We start from the raw sequence: 27,446 nt of genomic DNA, 5'->3' as shown, positions 1-27,446 counted from the left end.
GATGTAAAGAGCGTAGGAACAGAATTTTCCAAAAAAATCAACAAAAGATCCAAGAGTTTTCTTTAGCCCTATAGTTACTTTGAAATCACGGAGAGTGGAGGGTTGATTTGCCAATTCTCTCTTTTGAGGTGGACAAAGAATTGAATGGATGGGACACAAGTAATTTTTTTCGCCAAGGCATTCTCTTTTCTTAAATTTATTTCCTAAGAAAGAAGCATGTGTACTAGAGATAAGTGCTGGAAATAAATGATCAAGACTGTGGCAGAGATTTTTATAAAGCTACAAGCATCAGTTTTGACATCCTCTGTAGGTGTTTGCTTGTGGGAAGTGAAGAGATGCTATGAGGTCGTGGCATGATACAACTCCTTCTTAATTGAATGCTCTGTGGAGATAACAGTTGAAAGAATGTCAAGATATTAGGCACTAGAAAGAATATTCTCAGTTTAGAAAATAGCTCATGAAAAGTGTAATTATGCCCATGGGCTGTGTGGCGTGAAACGGGATGTATGAAGGAAATGAAGGATGTTGGAATTCCTGAGTGTATTGTGGATGAATTCCAAGCAAAGGCACCAAACTTTATTTTTGTTAAATTGAGGTTTTTCAAGGAAATATTATCTTCTCTGTACAATACACTTTGAAAGCCGTTATTTTCTTGATAGCAACATAAGTCATATAAGCTAATTGAATGACATTTGCATAGTGTAATAAAAAAAGACAGGTGCAAAAATCATCTATAATCAAAGAATACCCTGCTATTATTTCAGTTTTTGATAGGCGCATATGGACATACACAGGCAAAAGCATATATTTAAAAAGAATTATATTGTATCTAATGTTTCATGACTTTCTCTAAAAAACTTCGATCTTTGACATTTTCCTTTACTTTTAAGTGCTTTCGTATCACATATTGGAGATAAGTGTAGTATTTCATTGCATATTTTATTTTTTTATTGTCCTGTTCCTCCATTCACATCCATCTAAATTATTACCGATTTTCACTATTGTAAAAAATGCTATGATGAATATGCTTGTAGCTAAATCATAGCATACATTCATAATTATTTCCTGAGGATAAATTCTTAGCCCTAAAAATATTGGGTCAAGGGAGATGTACATTTTAAACGAACCCACAGCACCTTCTCTTCCCTGGGGTAAATCACACGAAACATCAGTATGGAATATAATCACCCATTGTCAACGTTGTGCTTTCAGATTTAAGAAACATGCATATTTCACATTTTAATGTATTTGCTCTTAAAAATTATGTAAAGTTTTTTCAATGCAAAATTTAAATAGCATTTTCATTTCTGAACTTATTCCGTAGCTTAAATATTGTTATTTTCAATGTAGTAATTTTCTTCACAATACAAGCTATTAGCATAGATTGTATGTACTGTTTAAATGTAATTACTTGTAAGTCATTATTTCTTATAGTTCCTAAAGACTCTGCTAGTCAATCAGTACATAACCATGCTGTGGGTATTCTATTTTTTTTTTTTCTCCCTGCTGGAGGAGACCACTTGAGAGAAATATTTTAGTGACTTTATAAATATACTAGAAATTGACGTGGCCAAGTAAGTGTTTAAAACCTTGACACACTTGTGAATTTGCAATTCTTATGCCTTCCAAAATGTGATTTAATGATTTGAGATGAAATATAAACTTGAGCTCTTTGAAATGATTTATTTAAATGTTGGTTTAAAAGGTGCAACAGCCGTAGGGAGATGTGCCCCTGTACTTTTTGATTGAAAGAACTTTGTAGTTTTAATTTTGGAACCAGTCTTCTGTCTGTAATTCTCTGACTACACGTTGCCTGGTCAAACTGGTGAAATGTGTGAATCAGGTTATCCTGAATGTTATCTTTCCATATGAGGACAATTGTAGGACCAAGCGTAGATGTGTTAGTTCTTCTGTGATTTACTTAAGATGAAATATGTTTTTAGTGCTTATGTGACAGATTATATGTTAAATCACTTGGTTACAGGATGTAATCCTTGCAAGTAAATATAGTACACGTCAGTAGTTTCCTGTAGTATTCAAGGAGATAAATCATTATGACTTTTGGAGAAGTGTGAGTTCTTGGATAGTTTTGCTTTGCCAGTTTGTAGTTACTGAAAATGAAATTGATTCCTTACATCTGGAGTTATGATGAGGATCATTGGGGTTTGTGTGTGATAAATGGAATTTATACTCAAAATAAATGAAAATTACCTTTTCCACATCTGAATTTATTAAATTTCTTAGGTTTAATTATTTGCATAATTAATTGCATATTTTAAGTTATCTAGGGAGTCATGGACTACTATAATGTAGAAGAAAAGTTTTTAGAAAATGAAGGTGATATAAACTTTTATAATGTTCTGAAAGATCAAGTGAGTCTCAGTATTTTTATTTTCTAGAACATTCTGAAGGATCTGGAAAAGAGAAAAGCTGATTTAAACACCATCACAGAGAGCAGTGCTGCCCTCCAGAGCTTGATCGAGGGCAGCGAGCCTGTTTTGGAAGAGAAGCTCTGCGTCCTCAGTGCCGGGTGGAGCCGCGTTCGCACCTGGACCGAAGATTGGTGCAGTACCTTAATGGTAGGCTTCGGGGAAAATTTAATGACGACACTTTCTTCTCTCCTTTCATTATTTTAAAACGAATACAGCTTTGATTAGAATTCCAAATCCTGTTTTCTATGTGTCAGTAATGTTTTGCTTGTGAATTAATTTTATTAGACTACATTTTATTTTTTCCTTTGAAAAGATAATAACTAGAAAGAGTTCAAAGTGTCTCTATTAAGTGAAAAACTATTTGTGATATATGTAGATATATATACTTTAATATCTTGGTGGATGTACCTTATTTGTTTCATTTTAATAATTTAATATTGTGTTTAATTATCATAAACTATATATAATATTTATAATATTCTGATAATAGTATAGTAGTTAAGAGCACAGGTTCTGACATCTGATGGCTTAAGTACAAATTTTGAGTACTAGCTGGGTGACATGGTCAAGTTACTTAAATGCTCTCTAAGCCTCAGTTTTCTCATATGTAAAATGGGCATTATTACAATTTCTGCTTCACACGGTTTTTGTGAAGATTATGTGACATAAAACATGTAGTGCTCTTATATAACTATATTTAAGACAACCAGTTTAGATCTTATGATGGTGATGATGATAATTGTTAGATGTTACGTGTTGTTAGTCTTTGGTTCTACCGCTGCACTGTTAATTATTCCATGGAAATAGTGACAATTTAATCTTTATAGTGGGTTTCTGTCCTTCTTATACTAACAATGAATATATGGCAACCTCACCTTCCCCTGCCTTAGAGGGAGTTGGCATTTTTATAAATTATTATTTTAGGGGCTGGCCCCATGGTGTGGTCGTTAAATTTGGCGTGCTCTGTTTCGGCAGCCCAGATACGTGGGTTTGCATCCTAGGCGCACACCTACTCACTCCACTCATCAGCCATGCTGTGGTGGTGACCCACATACAAAGTGGAGGAAGTTAGCACAGATGTTAGCTCAGGGTGAATCTTCCTCAAGCAAAAAAAAAAAAAATTATTTTGTTCTGACATGTCTGAATTAGAGCTTTTATCAAATCATAGAATTACTGGGTAATGTCTAGAGACATGTGTCTGAGCATTTATTGGTATCAGTCAGAATGTGCAGGGCTTTGAAGTTCATGGGCTTATGTCTTGATCTGTCACATTCATATCCAGAGTCCATCCACAATTTGTTATCTGCATAACTGTGAGTAAATTACTTAATGTGACTAAACCTCAATTTCCCTATATATAAAATGGGAATAGAAGTACATATCTAACAGAGTTGTTAAATGTTGAGTATCGAATGTGTAATTCTTGGCTCGGAGAATGTGTTCACTAAATATTTTATATATTCATTTTTGTTGTTACTAGCTTCATTCCACATTCTCAGGCCTCTTCCTTCTGTATTCTTTAGTCTGTACCTTCCAAATTCTCTTTTCAAATAATATTTTTCTAGTCCTATGAGAACGTTTGATTTACCTGCTTTATTGGAGGTAAATAAGTCTGGTGCTCATCATTTCTTCTTACTTAGAATCCATATTACTGTCAAAACTTTTCTTGTGTCATTTATTCTCATTTTCTCTTTTCAGCTATTTTTCCATACTATAGATTAATAATATTTCCTTGTCTTTTAAACACTTTTCTTCTAGATTTTTTTCTAGTTTCCTTTACTCTATAAAATGTAGTTCCTAGAAGTTGTTTGTTTCATCATAAGTCTCCCCACTCTATTTGATCAAGTTCTAAATTCTTGCCTTAGCCTCAGCAATTTTGCCAAGTTTTAATTGGCTTAACTGTTTGCTTCTGTTTTCAAATTTATCTTGATCACTTTTTATATCCTGCTTTAGGAAATATTACTACGGTCTGTGCCAGGGGTAATAATATTAAATACTGACGACACTGAGGTGAAAAGACACAGGCCCTGCCCTCTAAGCAGATATAGTCTGTTGAACAGGCAGAATCTTACTCCATCCATATGTTAATCATTCTTTTATGTATTACTTCCTTAAATGAATTTTTAACAAATATCATCAAGGGGACAAATGAGATTACTTGTGGTACAAGAATGAGGAATAAGGGAGACAAAGAAAATGAAATTGAAAAGCAACTTTCACCTTTTATTCTTCAACTTTTTATTGTACTGAGGTCTAAATCAAATAAATTTAAAAGGGACTAACCATAGCTCTGCATTCTTAGGAATGGGATTTATTCAGTGGAGAAGAGCTTTTTAGGAAGGTGGAAACCCTTCTTGAAATTCAGCATACAATTAGCTCTTTAAAGGTCTTTTAATCTCTTCTAAGACGATAGTCTTAAATATTTCGTATGATTGCATCAGCATTTTATTAATTCCTTTCTAGAACCATCAGAACCAGTTGGAAATATTTGATGGAAATGTTGCTCACATCAGCACCTGGCTTTATCAAGCTGAAGCGCTATTGGATGAGATTGAAAAAAAACCAGCAAGTAAACGAGAAGAAATTGTGAAGGTAGCGAATGCAGAGGATCAGTTAACACTTCTGGGAGTGGGAGGTTTTGCTGTGGTCTTTTCTCTCGTGGAATGCTCCGAGTTACTGGTACACACGTTCTTCCCATGCAGTAGATTCTTAACTTTTATTCCGGCAGGAGAAAGTGAGGTCTTGAATGAGTCTTAATATATGAATAGCTCTTACTGAAATTGATTGTGCTGAAATCTCTTACTGGGCATCTCAGACATTTATTTAAACTCCCTTTAATTTTGAGTTAGCATCACACTCATGTTTGGTTTTGATTTTTCCCATGTGATAATTTTGTGTTTTCTTTCAATTAGCGTTTACTATCTGAGCTTGAGGACGCCCACCTTCAAGTTGAAAATGTCCGTGATCAAGCCGTTGTTTTGATGAATGCACGTGGAGGCTCGAGCAGGGAGCTCGTAGAACCAAAATTAGCTGAACTGAATAGGAACTTTGAAAAGGTGTCTCAACACATCAAAAGTGCCAAAGTGAGTAATTATATTTTTATATAAAATTATTTTCCTCATAGGTATGTGTCTAAATGATAGATGATTACTATGGTATATACATCAAAAATTTTTAATTTAAAATGTCACTCTTCTTTGAATGGTGCATTCGTCCTTATTTATTTGTGATTGTGCAGATGAAGGAGAGAAAAAAAGAAATTAGTACTCAAGAAAATAACCCACTCCAGAAACGGTTTCAGAGTCTCCATCAGAAGTTAAAATTGGCTATAAAATAATGAGACTAATTTCCAAGCCAGGCGTGAATATTAAGCCTATTTTATCATCACACTTTATAAATTTGCACAAACTACACGCTTGTGAACTTGTTTTGTGCTTTATGTGTTGACGCATCTAAAAGTTACAAGCAATAGATCTAATGCAGAAAGCTGTTACCTAGTTTTATAAACTCTAAAAAGATAAGTGAAAGGGTAATAAATAAGAGCTTTCCTAAAAGAGTGTTTATTTATGCTGCCATATTATAATTTTTCTCTGTGTGTGTATCTTTCTCATTTTCACCCTTGTTTCAGGAGGGGAGGAAGTGAAACGTTTTACTATAGTGTTCTCAAGACCTGGGTGTAGTGAGCTCTCAGTAAATGTTAAGTTGAAAAGATGATAACATTTCGATAGTGCTGGGGAAAACAAATGAAACAGCGTAGCCGACTTTGGGGGTCATTCAAATGAGGTGTTCATTCTGACAGAGGATTCTGAGTTTTTCAGGATCCCAGGTGTGCCCATTGGATGGCATCTTTTGAGTCTTAAGTTAATTCTACCTCTTGAGAGTTGGGTATTGAAATTATCTAAGAGGAAGGGTCCTCTTTTTTTGTGGAAAGTAGACATTGTCTAACTCTTCCTTAATTTGAAATATATAATAGGCCAAAGGATATTTCATAGCCTATGAATAGACTTAGATTATTCACAACTTAAAGAAAACAAGCCAGACTCTTGCTTTAACTTTTGTCTTCCTTAGCTTTGACCTTACTTCCTTACCTCCTGGGCTAACCTCATTCGTTCTTTTCAGTGGCTCTGTGGGAGATTTTTACTGGTATAAGAGAGTAATGCACGAGACATAGGGATTCAGTAAGAGGAAGCACGGAGACACAAAATTATTATCGTCCCCATAAATAACTTCTCAACATTTTGGCATACATGTCTATTTTTACTCTATGTATGTTATTAAAGTATCAAAATTTTTGTGGTGTTTTGTATATTCTCCTTTGACATAGGTTTTAACTGCTGTGGAGTGTTCCATTATATGATCCGATATAATTTTATAAGTTAATTTTCTACTTTTGTTATGCCTTTATTTTTATTTATTTGTTTTAAAAAATTATCTTATTGGGGTCATATTGGCTTACAACATTGTGTAAATTACAGGTATGCATCACTATATTTCAGTTTCTGTATAGACTACATTGTGTTCACTGCCAGCAGTCCAGTTTTTATCCGTCACTGCACACGTGTGCCCCTTTACCCCCTTTTGCCCTCCCCCCACCCCCTTCCCTTCTGGTAACCACTAATCTGTTCTCCTTACCTATATATTTGTTTGTGTATCTTCCACATATGAATGAAATCATATGGTATTTGTCAATCTCTGTCTGTCTTATTTCACTCAGCAGAATACCCTCAAGGTCCATCCATGTTGTCACAAATGGCACAATTTTGTCTTTTTTTTGTGGCTGAGTAGTAATCCATTGTCTTCTTTATCTAATCACATCTTCTTTAATCATGAGTCAGTGGGTACTTGGGTTGCTTCCTCATCTTGGCTATTGTTGTATAAATACTATCATGAAAATACTTTCATGCATGTCTTTTTGCTCATCTCTTAATATGCCCTTAGCATCAATTCTTAGAATTCCTTGAACTTGTTGCAAAAATTGTACATTTAAAGGCTCTTAAGTAGATTTTCCAAAGAGTCCCACAGAAAGTCTGTGCCAATTTGTACCTCCACAACCAGAGCGTGAGAGTGTTGGTTTCCCCATGCTCAGCCAACACTGCATGCAGTTTTCTGCGTTTAGTTTTATTAAAGTTGTTACATCGAGTTTAGTCACATAAATATCAAGTCTTTCTATATAGATATTGTCTGAAAAGACTGCACTGAGAAATACGTACTGTTTTGAAGTTTGGGTATCCAAACCCACAGGGGATTCTACTGGGGAAAGTTAAGTAGGAGACGTTCTTCGGGACGCACCGGAACTAGGTGGTGCCCTTTCTTCCTTTCTGTGGCCGTGGCTGGGATGGCTTTTACATCCCAGCCTATTTCCTGCTGTGCTCACACATGGGCTCAGAATCCTCCACACAGCAATCCAGGCAGCCACAGTCATTTGCACGTTACTTCACATTCCTGGCTGGAGTCTGGAGAAAATAGATAATTTGGAGAAGCCCAAATGGGTAAAATCATTGCTGTATGAATAAATAAAATTAAAGTCAGTTCAAATAAACGCTAGCTCCTGTCTTGACACTCCTTCCCTCTGATTGGTGATGGAAGGTCTGGTTAAGAACGTCTTTTCAAAGAGCACTTTTCCTTCCACAGTTGCTGATTGGCCAGGAGCCATTAGCATTCCAACGTCTGGGTGCCACGGAGGCGTTTGAAGCTGATGTGCCTTTCTCTGACTTGGAAAAATTAGAAAATGACATAGAAAATATGTTACAAGCTGTGGAAAAACAGTTGGAATCCAGTGATGAAGATGAAAAGGTTAGTTCAAGAAGGTTTTCAGAGACAGCCCTGGTGGCCTGGCGGTTAAAGTTTGGTGCAGTTCACTTTGGCAGCCTGAGTTCAATTCCTGGGTGTGGAACCACACCACTCGTCTGTCAGTAGCCGTGCTGTGGTGGTGGCTCACGTAGAAGAATTAGAAGGACCTGCAACTAGAATATAGAACTATGTGCTGGGGCTTTGGGGAGGGAAAAAAAGGAGAGGAAGATTGGCAAATGTTAGCTCAAGGCTACTATTTCCTAGCAAAAAAAAAAAAGATTTTCAGAATCATGATGTTCTCATTCTTCTTCTCTTTTAATTATATATTTTGTTGCTGTTGTTGTTGTTGAGAAAGATTGGCCCTGAGCTAACATCTGTGCCAGTCTTCCTCTATTTTGTATGTGGGATGCCGCCACAGCATAGCTTGATGAGTGGTGTAGGTCTGTGCCCAGGATCTGAACCTGTGAGCTCGGGCCATACTTAACCACTATGCGCTGGGGCCAGCCCAATGGTTAATTATATTTTTAAATCAATGATGTTTACCCAAATATCTGCCAAACATGATAGAACAGATCTAAGTGTGACTTTCTGATGAGTGTCAGTCTAAGATTTGCCCAGTGATTTATGTAATGCTTAAAAAAAGACACTTTCTGTAAAGGTACTTATCTTAGTGTTATCTAATTTCTGCTAAATTAGCATTCTTTGTGAGATATTTTAACTTCAAATATGAAATGTTTTAAGATAAACATGAATTTTGTTGTATGCCATTCAGGTGAGCATATCTTGTCAGTTAGTTCTCCTGCTAGGGAGCTCATGGTAACTGGCCCTGTGCATTTTTCTTTTGAGTAAAGTTTTCCTTTTAAACGTTCAGGTGGATGAGGAGAGAGCCCAGATTGAGGAAGTCCTACAACGGGGGGAACAAATGTTACGTCAACCCATGGAGGACAATAAAAAAGAAAAGATCCGTTTGCAGCTACTGCTTTTGCACACAAAATACAACAAAACTAAGGTATTGTCATGGGAGTCTCTGTTCTCCTTAAATAACTTACTCAGCTCTTGTCAGTCAGCAGTGTGATGTTGCACTCGTGGATGTTCAGAGCAAACCAGTTTGAGTAGTCTCTCTTTCTCCTTTCTAGTGTGTCTTACTAGATGTGTTTATATTCTTGGATGGGGCAAGACTCAAAGAAAATAAAAGCCTGAATCTTTATCATTGGGCATTTCTTTTGGATTTCTGATAACGTATTAAACTTGAGAGGAATCTATCCCTTTTGGGAGTGATTTCCTCCTTCAATTCTGTATTTTATATGTGGAGGTCTTGACCATGTCAAAAAAAATTCTAGTTTGCAGATAACTAAATTTGTGAAATTGAGAGACTATGATTTATATTCTAAACCAAGATTCACTGCCAGCTCCCTTTTCACTGGCCATCTTCCCAGCTGTACTGTAAGTGTGCTGGTGCTCCCCAGAGGTCTGTTTTTAAGTAACCCTTTTAGAACTGGTAGTAGTTGATGATGTTGGAATCTAGTAGAAGATTCCAGCCTCTCAGCTTGCCACCTGTTGGATGTCTCTGTTTGTACTGCAGCCTTGTAACACGTCCCAAGATACACTTGCTCTCTCACTCCCCCTCCAAAATGTGATTCCTACTTTATTCCCTGTCTTCATTACTTACTTTAAAAACTACCCATTCTCAAGGTGGAAACCTCACAATCATTCTCAGCTATTTCTTGGTGTTCACACACCTTGTTCCTCACACCGTGCTGAGTAGGAATTAAAACCATGGGGTCAGAATGAAGTGAGATACAGGTCTGAACCTGAAGTTCGGTGTGGTTCTACCAGTGACTTGTTTTACAACCTTGGGAAACCGACTTGAGTTGTCTTAGTCCACTGTCTTTTCTGTATTTCAGTCTCTTATGATTTTCTCCCATTAGTTATTGCAGTATGTCCCAAGCTGGTTTTCTTATGTCCGAGTTTTCTAACTCTAGCTCATTCTCCATATTTTCCTCAGAATTGTTACCCCTCCCCTCCTCCAAAATCATGGCTCACCATGTCATTCTTTTATCTGAGAACTGTTCAGGAAAATATTGCAAAATACAGAAACAGCTTTAAGTGTAGGCTTCATCGCTCTCATGCTGTCCTGAGGCTTCCATCTGACCTCCGTCTGCCTCTCTGAGTCACTGTCGCTTACTAGGTAGTGTAACTGTGCTGGGTTTCTCTATGTTTTCCCAAACTCGCTGGTGCCTTAGCACCTCTGGGATAATGCTCATTTTATTCCCATTCACTGGAGTGGGTTTTTCCTTCTTTTTTATCTGAAAAATCTGTTATCTTTTAAGACTTGGCTCCATTTTCATCTCTCACATCTTTCAGATTATATTATAGTTCTTTGCTTTATTGTTACTTTTTAAGGTATCTTTCTTCTCTAGCACTTTTTCAAGGTTTCAGGCCATATCTCATTCATCATTGTGTCCCAAGTCAGGAATCGTTACTGGTCCAAAATAGATATAATTGTTAGGTGTTTTATCCATAAATAAATTTGTTTTTCAAAAGTACTAATATGTGCTATTACAGGCTCATTTTATTTTCTTTCACTAGCATTGTTATTGTAGTTAAAATATTTTTATCTTTATTTCATTAGCCCATATACTTCTTCAGATCTGTAGTTTTCCAAACTGTTTCTGAACTGTGAACGTTAGAATCACTGGGGAGCTTCAAAACAGTCAATGCCCAGATCTACCCTCAAACCAGCTCAATCAGAACCTCTCAGGTTGGGCCTATGTGTGGAGCATTTTGAAAAACAACTTCCTAGAACATTCTAATATGCAGTCGGGGTTGAGAACCACTGGTTTACAGGACTCATGTCCTTATTTGAAACATGTGCTAAATTACCTTCTCTTATTTGATACTAGGGTGTTACTATTTTTTAAATGTGTGCAAGCTCTTTATAAAATAAAGATATTAATTTCTTGTCATTTGCTAAAAAATATTATCTTACTGAGTTTTATCTTCTAATTATTTTATCTTTACTTTGCAGCCCTTTAAAATGTTTGTTCAGCTACATATGAGTATGTTTTTCCTTTGTGATATTTTTTCAGTCTGTTTTGGGACCAAAAAGTCCTTCTTATTCAGAGAGTTGATAAATATTCAATTCTGTTTAGTTCCAGTTTTTTCCTATGGTTTAATAAAAACAAAACTTAGAAAATTTTTATCAAGTGTTCATTTAGAGTAAACTTTTAATCTATTTGGCATTTAGCTCGCTGTGTGACATGAGCTACATCAAGTAACATTGTCTAGTCCTACCTTGTTGTATGTTTGTATGTCCGTGTCCTAGCAGAGGCCTTTAAACGTACAATTATCCAGAAGTAAAGTCTGGGTCGGATCCCCAGGATGTTTTTTCCCCTCGGGCATTTTGATCGATCACACTCTTGGGAGGAAATCTATTTTGGGAACGTAGTAGCACGTGTTTAAATTTCCAACAGCCTCACTGCTTCTGCAGGAGTGTGGAGGCTCAGAAACTCCTAGATTATCTTTATGGTGAGAATGGAAAAAGACAGGCTTACTGAACACCGTATATATATTTTTAAACTTGGAACTTTCTATTTGGATTACCTGCTGACCCATTCCTGGTCTTGGAGTAGTTGCTAAGGTATAAAAGGGACTCTCACCTGAAATCCAACGGAGCAGATTAAAAAAAAAAAATCGCGCATGTGCTGGTTAGTGATGCTAATGAGGAAAGTACTACGAGGCTGCATGTGCTTCCTGCATGTATCAAACAGCTGGAGGCCTGGAGCCCTTTCTGGTCTTGCGGCAAACAGAGGGTCTCTCAGCGAGAGCCTGGTTAATAGATGAGGAAGCCAAGCAGGACATTGGGTCCTGGTTTCTTATTTTGCTCCTTTGACACAATTACTCAACATTTAACTAGTTTCCTTGGGTCTTTTGCTTTAAAATTAAGAAGAGGAACAGTTGAGGCTACTTTCGTGATCTTCCAAAAAATTGGCCTATTTAAAATTAAAAGGTTATTTTTAATTTTTCCTTTACTTAAAAAAATATTTATCATCTTTTTATTCAAAACTGGTTCCTGGGTGGACACATTATTTATTTCAGCGTTCTTTTATATTTGCCTGAAAAATACAATTTGCCTTCTTAGACATATGGGTAAATATCTAGAAATGCTTTCTGACTAAAATTTGAATATGTGGCGTTAGGAAAATAAAATTAATATTAGTGTGAAAAGGATAAATAATCCTGTGGCTAAAGTCAGGAAATTTATAGGCTTGCTGCTCCCCTGCCTGTCCGGGACTGCCCATCAATTGGTGAAAGTAGTGGTTTTTCGAATTCTAGGAGACAAATAAATGCAGGCCTCTAAATTCAACACCGTATTATTGACCCAATGATTTTAGTCCGGAGTCTTGGTTTCATTTAGGAATTGTAACCATTTTCAGGATCACTAACTCAATGAACATGTGTTTATGATCATTTTCACTGTCATATTTGAATTTACAGGGGAATATCATTTTTTAGAAGTTCAATATAGGAATATAATGAAAATGTCAAGGAAACTACCCTAACTCAGGAGTGGATGTACTTTGGCCATTTGCCAGTAGTGGACAGCACTTGTTATACTGTAACCATCCAGGAGTAAAGGGCTTGAACTGAAGGACTAGCGGTCCATCCAGAGAGCACTTTATTGTTTAGAAAGCTCTGATTAGAGGATATAGAAAAGACTAGATGAGGGCAAATAAGTAGTCCACCCAGCTTAGCATCTGTCTGAATTGAGCGTGTTAGGACCTATTGTCTTGTATGGGATATTCATGTTCTGTAAGATTGTTCTCAGACGTTAAGAGTGTGTTCTGAATTAGCTGGATATTATTCTAATCAAAACCTCCATTGTATTTCTTATGTTACGTTACAAATACGTTTCAGTTATTTACGTTTTCAGCAGTGAGGCCCAGAAGTGTTTAATCTACTTGTGAGATTTAAAAAACAGATTAAATGATAATGATATTAAAATGTTTTACTTCACACAGAATTGTATAATTTCCAGGATATTCTCCTTTCCTCAATGACTCAGGAAAGAAGTTATGTTTTCCTGTTTTCAAAATGATGAGTTTATGTGGCATCGATCTTAAAGAGAAACCTTTTAAGCATTAACTTATTTATACTGGTTAACAACAGGCTACAGACGAAAATTAGAATAGAGATTGTGAAGGGTTTCTATAGCAATGCAGGGCAAAAATTTTAAAAATTATAACATTGTTTTGATTTTGGCTCATGGTATTGAGTTCATCCACAAAGTAGTCTACTGTTTTTTTCCGATTTGCTAACATTCATTGTGGGGATATTTTAAGAGATGTGTGTTATTGTTAATGTTTTTACAGGCAATCCCTATTCAACAGAGGAAAACAGGTCAACTTACTTCTGGCATTAGAGCGCCAGCTCTCCCCACGGATTATCTGGTTGAAATTAACAAAGTTTTACTTTCCATGGATGATGCTGAATTATCACTTAATACTCCAGAGCTGACCACTCTTGTCTACGAAGACTTCTCTTTTCAGGAAGATTCTCTGAAGGTAAATCTCCAGGCACACGTTTGAACAATGTGGTTAATGTAGAAATAAAGCGAGGAGTGTGTCATTGTGCTTACTTAGATGATCTTTACCTTTTAAAATTTGTTCCAAGGAGTCAATGAATAATAAACTTTTCCTGTATTCACCAATGAAATGTTATCAAAAACTTTAATTTTTTAAACGTAGATATGGGTTTTTAAGTGTGCACAGTTATTCATTCTTTGCAGCATCAGAGACTTTGTAAAAATCAACCACATGTACAAACCATCTTCCTTTCTTATAAACTTGTCAGTTGATGTAAAATGTCAGCATTTGTCTTGCCGTCTATAATGATTTAAGATGGGCCAGGTGTTGGGGTATGGAATAGCATGTTGATTGGAAGTTAATTAGGGATCTGGAAGTTTGTAGTTAATTCACAAAACTATTAAATACCATCACGGCCTTTTCATGTAATTTGATTGCACTTACGTATAAAATCACAATAAAATTGCTGATAGAGTTGATGGTTTTGATAGCTCGTTTCTATCATTTATATTAGCAGTATTAGATATTTAAAGATATAAATAATTCCAGCTTTAAACATTTCATTACCTTTGTGGAATGTTACTGAAGCTTTTTGTACGTCCTGTACAAATGCGACCTTGAGCATCTGTGAGGATTTTCTTTTCTGCCTTTAGGATCTTATGTAGTGTCCCTCACACTTTGGGCAAAGTGAGGTATTATTTTTTTAAAAAGTTTCCAGTTTTGTTGAGCAACAGTTATTATGCTTCATTATATTTTAGAGAAGTATAATGCAACATAAATTTTTGGTCTTCTGTGACTCCATTCTTTTTATCTCCTTGCTGGATTTTGTTAATGTATGACAATATGTTTGTAGAATATCAAAGACCAGCTGGACAAGCTGGGAGAGCAGATTGCAGTCATTCATGAAAAACAGCCAGATGTTATTCTCGAAGCTTCTGGACCTGAAGCCATTCAGATCCGGGATACACTTACTCAATTGAACGCAAAATGGGACAGAATTAATAGAATGTACAATGATCGTAAAGGGTATGTATAAATTAAATTAATATTTGATTTTTTAAAAAAGGCGTATAAGTTCAGGAGCCACGAGAAAGGTCTTGTGTACATTAAGATTAATGAGAATATATTTTACATGTTTGTAATAGGCTCTGTTTAATAAATTGTGGTGAGTGTAGTACCTTAAAGACAGAGGAATCAGAGCACATGCAGATGACCATTTACAACATAATATCTTAATAATTAAAGGAAGCACCTTTAATGTTTTAATATTTAAATAGTGTCCATTTTCTTTAAAAAACTTAAAAGGGATTTTCATTCATGTTCACTTTCTCCACACATGTGGTGATTAATGTGAGTGAAGATCACAGACAGCTACAGATAATTGGAATCCAAATATAACCACAAACTCTCTTTTTATAACCTTCTGTTTAATGGAAAGGTTTTGAGCCTTCTTCTGTCTAGATTTTGACCAGGCCTGTTCATGGGTAGACATAAAAACTGATGAGATTTTTCCAGTCGCTGTGTATGTAGTGGAAAGGGAAATAAGATGGGAAATAGCCTTAAAGGACCGTATCAGAGGAAAATTAACACAGAAAAACGCATTGGAAAACTTTAGAGCCGTATACACAAAAACTAGGCATCATCTTCTTCATCTTTTTGTTTTGTTTTGTTTTAGTCTACCTATTTCATGTGATTGACAGTCCTTGAGAAGATGACTTTTAATGGCCCTTTTGTATATTCTTTTGCATGCATTTTAAAAATCGTCTCTTTGAACATTCAGAGAATATCCTTTCATATCATCTTTATGCATACTTCTGACTCTTTAATTAGATTTGATTGTTGGTTGAAGACTGATCTGTTAAAAAATAATAACATTTTAAGGCTCTGGATTGCATCACAGAATTGGTTATTACACTCCTGCCAACAGAATATGTGAAAGTGTCCTTATTAACCCTTGTTAACACTTTTTCTTTTAGATCTTTGCTAATTTTCTAGTAATGGATTGCATCTCAATTTCGTTTTTTTGATTATCAGTGAGATTTGAATGTACTTATATATGTTTATTCCCTCTAGTATATTTCTTCTGTTCATTGATACACCATGTTCTTTGCTCATTTTCTATCTTGGTTACACGGTTTACTTAGTAATTTGCAGAAGACTTTTTCTACATTAAGAATATTAACCATTCCAATTTTTGTTTATTGCTTAATTATTCACAACTTTTCATGTGCCCTTTAATTTTGTTAATTTTTTTGACTTATACACGTTTTAATTTTATATCATTATATCTTAGAGTCTTTTCCTTTGTGGTTTCATTTTGCTTACATGCATATAAATTACCTTTTCATTGTGAGATTAGTTACATATTTGTGTACATTTTAAAAACAATTTTGTTTGATTTAAATTTTGTATTTAATAGCTGAACCATCTGAATTTTATTTGGATGTGTATTTTGTGTTAAGGCTCGTGGTCTGGGGTTCTGCACACCGACTCTTCAGTGACAACAGTAGGGTCCACACATCTCTACTTTTTAAACACTTATTAGCTCATTTTTCTGTGCAGCCTGAATTAAGAAAGACTAATCTGTTCTATTTTGCTTTATTTTTCTTAAATGAGTGACCAATTTTCTCAATAATTTTTGTTGAATAATTTAGCTCTTCATTAATGTTGATGATATTTACTTTATCATGATTTTAAATACAATCCTAACTCATATTTATTTAATTCTGCAAATTCTGCCTCATTGCACCATCAGTTGTAGTCTAATATCATGTTTTCATTTTTAAAGCATTATAAACTTTTTCATCCAGAACAGTAAATTTTCTCTAATTATTCCAGCTTGAAAATTCATATTCTTTTTTTATATTTGTTCTTCCGGTAAAATCTTCCAGTCATTTCAATTAATTCATGAAAACGTAACTATTTGAAATGTAGCCTTCCACTCATTATTTAGGTCCTTTTCTGTGTCCATAGTAATGTTTTCAAGGGTTTGTCTACACCTTTCTCCCCAGGACTATTACTCAGTAGTTTTGTGGTTTTCTTGTTGTTTCTTACTGTAGGATTGGTGTATGTTAGCTTTCTTCTGCCCCCTTTGTGTGTGTGTGTGCACGCACAAATGTACGCATGTGTGTGTATGGGTATAAAATTGATTTTCTTGGCCTTTTTCAGTATACTGACACATCATTTGTAAATAATAACTTTTTCTTTTTCCCCCAAGTATCCTATTTGCATATATGCATCTGGCTAATGTGATAATGTGGTAGAACTTCAAGACCATTATTGATTAATAATGTTGATTGCAGACATTCATGCTTTTTCTTGGTTATAAAAATGTTGGCTTTTGAAAATAGTTTATTCTATGACAGTTTTCAAAATTTTAAGCACAGCACTGTATTCTCTATGTTAGAAAACTTTCTCCATCGTATCATTTATTATATTATTTTGTGGGCTTTGTTTACTTGATTACATTTCCTAAAGTGTTATCTCTCTCATTTTATTTGTCTCAGCACTTGGATGCGTTAGTTGATTACGTTCTTATCCTTATTTCTAATTTTTGCCTTTGTTTTCTCTCCCAACTTTGGTAACCTATCCTAAAATATTTATTTTTAAGATTATTATTATTATTTTTTTAAAGATTGGCACCTGGGCTAACAACTGTTGCCAATCTTTTTTTTTTTCTTTCCGCTGTATCTCCCCAAACCCCGCCTGTACATAGTTGTATATCTTAGTTTCAGGTCCTTCTAGTTGTGGGATGTGGGACACCGCCTCAATGTGGCCTGACAAGCGGTGCCATGTCCGTCCCTAGGATCTGAACCCTGGGCCGCCGCAGCGGAGCACGAGAACTTAACCACTCGGCCATGGAGCTGGCCCCTTAGGATTATTTTAAAAAATTATTTTATTGAGGTCATTCTGGCTTTTAACATTGTGTAATTTCAGGTGTACATTATATATACCAGTTTCTGTGTCGATTGCATCGTGTTCACCAATAGTCTAGTTTTTATCTTTCACCACACATATGCGCCCCTTTACACCTTTCGCCCTCCCCCAACGCTGTTACCCGCTGGTAACCACTAATCTGTTCTCCTTATCTATGTGTTTGTTTATCTTCCACATATGAATGAAATCATATGGTGTTTGTCTTTCTCTGTCCTGCTTATTTCGCTTAGCATCATACCCTCAAGGTCCATCCCTGTTGATTTTATCCGTCTCTATTTATCCACCTCTCACAAGCAATAAGTGAGAACTCCTTCTAGTCTGTTTTTTTCGTAAAACACCAAGGCAATGGCCAGAGTCTTGTGCTCTCCTGGCTTCAGTTATCAGTCAGAATCACACCAGGGGGACCACACAGTCTACTTGTCTATGCCTGGTCTCTGCGTTGTTTTGCCTATAAAACTTTTCAGGAAGTTATCAAAGTAAGATAAACACCATGAAAATAAAACAGATCATGTTTCTTTGAGAACTCCCTTATGCCTAATCAGCAGTGCTTCCTGGTGCTATGGGATCAGGGCCCCGCCCTTCTGACCCCATCTAACCTTAATTCCCTCCCTAAAGGCCCTGTCTCCAAATACCATCACATTAGGGGTTAGAGCTTCAATCTGAATTTTGGAGGACACAATTCAGTTCGTAACACAGAGATAATGTAGTGCAAGGAAATTTTGAAGTGTTTTGGCCTTTTATTCTGGCTAAGAACTAAGTTTTCTAGAAGCAAAACAGCATATTTTTTTCCTAAGAGACTAGAGTAATTAATCATATTTTATAGTTCATGGTATTTGAAATGTTATGTGTTTAAAGTTGGGTGGGTGAACATGCCTGCAGCTAATCAATCTTGATTTTCCAAGCCAGAGAAGGCTGTCTTTTCAGTTAAAAAGCTGCTTAGTGTAATGCGCGTGTGCGCCCATGTACGTGAGACAGGGTGGGGATGGTGGTGTGTGCAGATTGCTTTGCTCTTGGAATGATGCGTGTTTCTCTAAGAGGAATTATTAACTGTAATCCACTACCACTCTTGTAGAGCCGTGACCTGTAAATTCACTGTTTTCGGGGCTTTCAGTTTAAATGAGATTTGGGTTCTTCTTTTTAGAAAAATTGCTTCTAGACAGTCCTAGAAAGTTTGGAAAACCTGTTTTATTTTGTCTGCCGTCCTCTAGTCACTTTGATAGGGCTGTGGAAGAATGGAGACAGTTCCACTGTGAGCTGAATGACCTCACGCAGTGGGTACGGGAAGCTGAAGACTTACTGGCTGATACCTTTGCTCCCGACGGTGGCCTGGACTTAGAGAAAGCCAGGATACATCAGCAGGTAAGTGCCTTCTGTCAGAGGATAGGGATCCGCTAAAAAGCTGGCGGATTTATTCAGTGTGTGGCATTTATGACAGATTTGGGAAGTAGGGTCTAAATATATTAATTTTTAAGGCGTATATAGACAGTTTTTAGTTTTTGTTTCGGGTATAGTTTCCAGTTTCAAAGATTTAAGAAAAATTGGTTATTTACAATTTTTGCTCAGGATTTTAGAGAAATCTAAATAAAAAACACTTTAATGTCTAATGTGAAAATTAAATTTATTTTTAAAAATTTTATATTCAGAATAACATTTGTAAGTTTTGTACCCAAGACTATATCAAGGACAGAAAGATATATGCATACCTCACCTCTGTTTTCTGTACTTTAACACTTAGGGGTCTTATTTCCTTTTGTATCATTGATACTTATCATAAGAGTAAATTATTCTTGAGCTCTATCAGGGCAGCTGCGCATGTAAGTCTTGGGAAAATATAACACAATAGCTAAATAAGTTCTATTGATAACAATAGGTCTTTACAATTAATGGTTGAAAGTAAACAAAATTTCAATTGACCACTATTAAAAATATTTCCTCTTCTATTAAATTTTTTAAATGTTTTATATAGAAGGTTTGTGAGCGGTTAGAGAATGCTTTTATTTTTCTCATAAACATGTTGATGCGTTTTTCTTATTTTTAGAGTTTAGATAACTGCTTAGTTTGACTTTAAAATATCCTTTTAATCCACTGCTTGAAAATTTGCAGACCTGGGAAGCAATGTCTCAATAACATGCACGTTGAGGTTTGCTTACACATGGTGGGACATAGGGCTTTATGGGGATGTGGGGTATTTTTTTTAAGAGATTCTTTCAGGCATGTGTTCGGAAGAAGCTAACCAGTCTTCTTTAATCAAACATGATTGATGCTTATGCGTCAATGTAGACAGCTGTTATTTCTTTTATTATTTGGCTGTCCTGTTTCAATGTATTTTGCTTGATGACATTCACAAGAGTGGGTTAGATTTCAAAACAGATTTCATTTAGTGTGTTCATCGAAATGTAATTAAAGTGTTGAAAAATGCCTTTTTCATGAACGTGAAATATTCTTCCAGGACTTTGTTTCTCTAACACTTAAATTGACACCGCAGTGCCTGGGTTCGATCGTTGCATCAGAACAGTTTAGTTTAGCGGTTAGCATTAATCTTGGCTTTTGCTCTGTGACAGGAACTCGAAGAGGGGATCGGCAGCCACCAGCCCAGTTTTGTAGCACTAAACAGAACCGGGGATGGGATCGTACAGAAACTCTCCCCCACGGATGGAAGCTTCCTGAAGGACAAGCTGGCGGGTTTAAATCAGCGCTGGAGCGTCATCGTCGCAGAAGTGAAGGCTCGGCGGCCGAGGTGATTTAGTGATGACTTGAGTGCACAGGGGTGAAGATATGTTGGGCAGAGCCTTTTAAGATATGATCAGATGAGGTCCAAGTTGTTTTATTGTCTGCTATTACAATAGGAGTTTTCCTGACATCTAAGACCTCCACTGTCCATGTTCTGTAGTTCCTAGAACACTCTCCCTTACCGTAGTTTTAGGCTGTCCATAAAGTCTCACTTTTCTACTCAGACATCATACATATAAAAATACCATTATTCCTCTTCCTTCTGACTGATTATTGTGATATGGTGATGATGTGGCAGGAACTTGAAGTAGCTGACAGAATGCTCTGGACTTAGAATGTGGCCATCTGGGTTCGGGATCAGGCCTTGGGGTCTTCATTGCACTTGGTCAGAGGTTGTGCTGTGCCCACGTCCGTCAGTGCTTTGTAAATAATAATACACTTCCTCTTCTATGTAGGATCGTAAATACAATGTTTGACGGTTGGTTTTTATGTTAAATTCCGGTACAATGCCCAGATTTTATTAGAGCGTCTTCTGGTTGCAAACATGTTTACCAGTGAATATAATACGCAAATTATATGTATTATTTTACATATCACTTTAAAATTATTTGAAATTATTTTTTTGAGATGGTCAATGTTTAATGGATGATTTCTACTTTGCTTAATATATTCCATTTCATTACTGACCTTTTATTTTTTTTAGTTAATGGTAGTTTTGGGTTAAAAAGTCTCAGGTATTTTTTTTTCTGTTAATTTTAACTCTGTAGATGATGTATTATTTTAGAGATAAGCTAGTGTTTTGTTAAAGGCCAATCTAATACCTTTTCAAGTCTGATATTATAGTGTAACAAAATGTACAAGTATGAATAATTGGCCTATGGCTGCTTTTTATAAAATAGCGTTATCTGTTATTTTGTGTGTTTTGGTAAAAGGCAAATAATTTTTTGTGTGTTTTGGTTGAGAGATTGCCATGTGGCAGAGACAGGGTTTGGTGCCTTGCACACATTACCTCATTTAATCCTCACAGCTATACCCTCTGAGGGGACCCTTAAACCAACTGGCTATGGAAACTGAGGCTCAGAGAGAAGAGGTTAAGCAACCTGTCCAGGACTCAGAGAAAGTTAGTGATGCTCTGTCTTATGCTCTCACATGCTGTGCCGTCAACCTTGGGAAGACCACAGAGCTCTCTGGCCAAGTTTTCTTCTCTATAAATAAGAGCTCTGACGTCTTTTCAGAGGAGTCTTATGAGGATTAAATGAGACAGTGTTCGTAAAAAGCATATACCCTGACTATTCATAGTAAACACCAGAAATATCTATTTCTTATAATAGTAAGTTAACCTAGAATTTATATTCTCCAAGCATGTTATTGTTGAATTTTGCCAATGATTGGTTGATTGATTTGATCAATAGTTATTGAGCCTTGTATTTGGCACTGGGGATACAAGTATGAGTAAGGGACTCAGAGACTAAGAAGAAAATATTTAAAAGAGAAAATGATACGGTGTGATTAAAGAATACATCATGGGGGAGACACAGAGGTGGGGTGATGGGCCACTTCAGGTTGTAACTTACCTTGAATTGGGGCCACGTTGCAACTTTAAGACCTTATATGTGTACTGTGATCAGAGTCATTGAGAAATAGCACACAGCTCAATTTATTTCTGTATCGAGCTCCTGTAAGTTAAATATTTGCACAATTCAGCAATTCCTGGTGAGCAATTATTATCAACTTAATAATTGTTAATGAGCAATTGTTATCAACTGTTTGAACATGAATTTACAACTTGTTTTTACTCCTAGGGATAACATTCAAAATGTAGATTACGTTTAGCTAGTTTGTACCTGAAAATTTTGTGTAACTCATGTCTTATTGAAATAACTTGATAATATTAATTTCCTTCATAGATATATTTTCTAAATACTAAATTAGTCATGATTATGAAACATTGGAAATTTAAATTTCAACTTTTATTTTTTTTAAACACAAGGTCGATAATAGTATTTTAGATGTGTCCAAAGTTGTTATTTCAGTTAAGTCCTCTTTGGCGCAGAGGGTAAATTGCCTGTTTTGGTGCTGGTCGTCTTAACAAGTAGTACTATGGCTTGATTTATTTTTTTTTAATCTTGAAGCAGAGTTCTTTCCCGATACATACTTAAAAATAAAAACTTGTGATTTTGGGGTGATTTTCATTAGTTTCTTAAGCACTAAATACTCTCCTTCAAATATTACTGACTCTATTAAATATGTAAGTATTTATTGAGCATTTGTATGTAGTATATATATATTGCATCATTATGTTAGGTCTTTTTGTGATTAAAAAGAAGAAAATCACAGCCATAAAAATGTAAATTTTTATTAAGGATGACACAATGTAATTTATTAAAAAATTGCATTCTATTTTTAAGCCAGCAGCTAATAGCAGCAGCTATAAAAAATAATGATACCACCAACCAAGCTCTAAATAGCTTTCAAACCGTTTCTTAAAAATGCATAATCTTGTTTGTCAAATGAGTTCTACTCGTATTCTCATCTTCTGACAGATGGTTTATATATTTATAAATGTTATTCTTTTAACATTTAAAAGATCTAATTAAGGCAGTTCCTTTTTTATATTCATATGACTCTGTTTCCTTATATCCTTGAAGACGTTTGCTTTTGGTTTTTCTAGATCTCTTTTTATAACTTGGTACTCTATTCAAATATAATACTTCTTTTAATGAACTCACCAAATTTTCACTTTTTCTTGACTTTCCTAATACTTGTAAAAATTTCTCATTGTCAGTCTCTTGCCTTGTTCTTATTCTTTCTTTCCTATGAATAAAGTAGAGTAATAGTTGCCACCTAATGTGAATAATGTCACATAATGATGCCTTTCTGTCTCCATGGAGGACTCAAAGAGAATTATGTGTTTTTCCTTATTATTTTAGATAAAGACATTTTTCATGTTTTTTTTTTTTCAAAAAAAAACTTCCATTATGTTGTCCAGTGGTATCTAGCTTTAAAAAAAGTCCTTTGTGTTAAATTTCTATATCATTTTTTATGAGGAGGGAAGATAACATTCTTTAGTTTCGATGTTTTTGAATTTAATCTGAATTTAAAAGAAGGAAGAATTCTTATTCTTATGTTGTCAAATATTCTCTAGTATTGCAGAGTGAATACATTACTGTTAATACTCATTTGAAAATATGTATTAAAATAATTATTAGGAATTTTTTTGTGTGAAGTATGTAGTCAGGATATCCAAAGCAAATATATAGTGTTCTGCATAATTGGACAATTTTTCTCAATATTTTTCAATAATCTCTTAGGCTAAAAGGAGAAAGTAAGCAGGTGATGGAATATAGGAAAAGACTAGATGAGATTATCTGCTGGTTAACGAAGGCTGAGGACGCCGTGCAGAAGAGATCAACCACCGAGCTGGAGGAAAACCTGCAAGAATTAACAGTAAGTGGTTTGTTTGTCTCTATATTTGCCAGTGCTCCCTGATGCATGAACGTTTACGCTAAAGATAAGGTATCACATGACTCAAGGAGAGAAGGGAAGAAACTTTGTACTTTGTGGTAAATGTGGTGAACTTTAAAGAGGAGTATCTTTCATTTATTTTTTTTAAGAGCAGCTGTAATTTTGTTCTTGCAGAGGTAAAACTTCACTCATGTAAAAGTGATAAATCTTGTCGCAGTATTAGACTGAAGGTTTTTGGCATATTGTAAACAGACTTCATCATTTTAGAATATAATAATACTGTGAAGCATAGTTTTTTGCCTTTAGATTTTGAAGATAATCACTGGTTACTATCTATAAGATTGAATTTTACAAGAAAAGTCTAAGTGACTTGAGAGTAACTTACTGCGGCTTACTATAGACTTAGCATCATGGTTGTATTAATCAGACTTTCTTTCTTGATGTGCAACCAACAAGAATTGTTTATAGTTGTATGTGTATACAACATACAAAAATGCATAATGATATATAGATATGTAAGTATACCCAAATATCCATTCATTTTTATATTTTGTGTTTTAAGAATTAAAATACTTCTTACAGAATAATCATAATTTTCTATTTTTATTAAAAAAAAGAAACTGTGTGCGAGTGTGGCTATACACACTTGCGCGCATCAACGTATGCCTAAAAGGATACTCACTAATTTGATGAGAGCTTTTGTCTAAAGGAGTATGATTGAGGCCTTTTGGGAAAGAAACTTTTAGTAATGATGAAAAATATGTGGCAGACAATTATTAGATTTTCTTTGCAAAATGTGACAGATATCTTACAAACTTGTTCCTGTTTTATCTAAAAATTTCAATCATTTTCTTGGAACATCACTTTTGTAAGCAATTTGGGGGCAGTTACAGAGCTTGGGACAGTATTTTATGGCAGATAGAGGTAAAGGAGAGAGAGATGCATAAAATACTCTTGTTGCTTCTTTTATTGCCTTTCATTAGAACAGACATCCTTTTCATTATCTAAGAATAGAATTTTAAATTATCAATGTAGATATGACACAGTATGACCATGGTAAGAGACTGGGGGGAGGAGGAGCATGTGGGAGCATTTGCACACGTGCACACAAATGCAAACTGAAGGGGGGTGTTCATTCCCCTGTCAGTTAAAGTTTATTAACATAAGTTCAGGCTTCTTATAAGTTTATTTTCCATTTATGAAATTAAAAGTTCACGTTTGTAAGACTATTTCCCAAAGAGATTTCTAATATAGTTCTCGAACTTTCCCCAGTATGACAACCTTCTAACCACACCTCTCTCCTAACTCCTTTAGGACTTAACCCAAGAGATGGATGTACAAGCTGAGAAACTCAAGTGGCTGAATAGAACTGAACTGGAAATGCTTTCAGATAAAAGCCTGAGTTTACATGAAAGAGAAAAAATTTCGGAAAGCTTAAGAACCGTAAATTTGACATGGAATAAGGTGTGCATTAAGAATTATGGTGACGAGTTTCTTGTGTTTATTGATTTTGTTGTCAAAGAAGTAGGCTCATGTAACTGTTTTTCTTTGAAGTATACCCAAATATGGGCACATTTTACTAATGCTTACTAGTGTTTATAATTGTTATTTTTTTCATCTGTTATGGACAGAAGCATATGTTTTCGAAGAATACTTTTTATTTTATGTGGAATGTTTTGGCCTAGGGGAGTTATACATTATATACTACATTAAATAATGAATTAGGCAATAAAATGCCAATAATTATACTCTGAAAATGAAGACATTAAAATAGCTTCCTGATGTTGCACATGACTTTTCACATATGTAGGTTTATTTTTAATGATTTTATTCATTCACCATCCATACAGTAGGTTCCAGGTGGGATATAATGGCACGTGGCTACAAATACGACTAGGATAAGGTTCTTTTCCTCATACCGTTGCTTTTTTTGCAGTTGAAACAGTTAAAGGCAGATAAAGTCATAGATTTCTATTTATTTTGGCCTAGTACATACCATAGCAGAGGATGAGGTCTTTCTGGGACATTGAGTGGATGTGCCTCTGTCCTGGTTTGGATGTATCCCATAGCAGTAATTTCTTCCCTCTGGGTCCTGTTGAAATGGTAGCCTCCATCCTGTATTGAATGATGCAGGTGCTGTGTTGATCTGGCTTCTCTGATTAAGACTTACTGCTTTGATGAATTACTTTTACTGATGACTCACACATCTCTGTTTCTGGCCTGGATCTCTCTCCATACTCTAGACTTGCATATGCAACTGCCTGCTCAGCATCTCTTATCTGGATGTCTAATAGACGTCTCAAACTAACAAAGTCAGGCTCCTAATATCCGCCTCTGTCTTGCACCTCACTCTACTTCTCCTACTTCTGTTACTGATAGTTACATGCTTATTATTGTTTAGGCCCAAAACCTTGCAGTCACTCTTATGGTATGTGAATTTTATCTCAATTAGAAAAACAAACCTTGCAGTCACCATCAGCAATTTCTCCTTCAAAATACGTTATCCCTTTGGTGAATGGTTTGATGGATGGTGAGATGGCTAGATACATAATAAAGCAAATTTAGCAAAGTTTTAAGAATTCTAGATGTTGGGTGGCACCTGGGTGTTCCCTGTACAACTCTTTCAGCTTTTCTTGGATTTGCAAAATTTCATAAGTTCGACTGCTTTTCACTGTCCCCATTGCACTAACTTGTTTTAAGCCCCCATGTCTCTTGTCTCGATCACTGCAAAGGCCTCCTCGCTGGTCTCCCTGCTTCCTCCTCTGCCCTTTGTCAGTCTCTCCTCAACAAAGCAGCCGAAGCACTGGTTATAACGTAATTCAGAGCAGGTCAGTCCTCTGAGCAGAGCTCACTAATGGTTTCCATCTCACGCAGAGGAAAGGCTAAAATCCTTACTGAGACGTATTGAGCCCGCCTGTTCTGGCTTCCTGTTTTTTCTCTGACTTCATCTGCTCCTCTCTCTTCCTGACGTTCATTTCCAGACGTGTCAGCCCAGGGTCAAACATGCCAGTCTCAGCCTGTGTATAGTCAATCAGAGCACACATATTTACTTAACACAAAAGATGTCAGTGAGTATTGTGTAGAATAGGGCCTACCGGCAACTTTGGGAGCACTTTATTAGACAAAGCCTATGCTTCCTTTTATCCCAAGGCTGCACATAGATTTTACTGTACTTAGGTGAATTATGAATGTCTAAGACCAAGCAGTGCTTATTGTGCAGGGAATTTCAGCTAACACACTTCAGGAAATACTAACCTGAGATATTTCATTTATTCATGCATTCATTCACTCAATAGGTTTTTACTGGACTCTCACTTTGTGCCGGGTACTATTTTAAAAACTAGGAATACAGCCAAGGGTATGACACTGCCTCTAACCCAAAGAGCTGATTGTAGGTGAGACAAGTAGACCAGAAATTATAACACAGATATATCCATGGGGACAGAAAGGTAGGGCACCTACCTGGCTTTGGGGGATAATCATGGAAGATTTTGTGGAGGAGATCATA

The 27,446-nt window shown here is 35.7% G+C and overlaps 1 protein-coding gene across 33 annotated transcripts in view; it reads left to right on the top strand.

Moving 5' to 3' along the window:
• Positions 1 to 27,446, top strand: part of UTRN (utrophin) — a 479,488-nt gene that overhangs the window by 192,108 nt on the left and 259,934 nt on the right. For 32 of the 33 annotated variants that reach the window (XR_011535458.1, XR_011535457.1, XM_070602744.1 and 29 more), the window contains 11 exons: positions 2,400 to 2,579; positions 4,896 to 5,024; positions 5,345 to 5,515; positions 8,064 to 8,225; positions 9,094 to 9,231; positions 13,595 to 13,786; positions 14,661 to 14,833; positions 18,952 to 19,102; positions 20,305 to 20,480; positions 23,785 to 23,920; positions 25,253 to 25,402. Coding sequence is in view for 31 of the 33 variants with exons in the window: in XM_070602744.1 (XP_070458845.1) it covers positions 2,400 to 2,579; positions 4,896 to 5,024; positions 5,345 to 5,515; positions 8,064 to 8,225; positions 9,094 to 9,231; positions 13,595 to 13,786; positions 14,661 to 14,833; positions 18,952 to 19,102; positions 20,305 to 20,480; positions 23,785 to 23,920; positions 25,253 to 25,402 (1,758 nt within the window). In the remaining 2 variants the exon portion in view is untranslated. The remainder of the gene's footprint in view (positions 1 to 2,399; positions 2,580 to 4,895; positions 5,025 to 5,344; positions 5,516 to 8,063; positions 8,226 to 9,093; positions 9,232 to 13,594; positions 13,787 to 14,660; positions 14,834 to 18,951; positions 19,103 to 20,304; positions 20,481 to 23,784; positions 23,921 to 25,252; positions 25,403 to 27,446) is intronic. The other variant, XM_070602738.1, reaches the window with a different exon arrangement.

This window comes from Equus przewalskii, chromosome 32 (genome assembly GCF_037783145.1).
Source record: "Equus przewalskii isolate Varuska chromosome 32, EquPr2, whole genome shotgun sequence".
Lineage (NCBI taxonomy): Eukaryota > Metazoa > Chordata > Mammalia > Perissodactyla > Equidae > Equus > Equus przewalskii.
The sequence above is the reverse complement of the archived record's forward strand: the minus strand, read 5'-3'. Positions and strand labels throughout refer to the sequence as shown.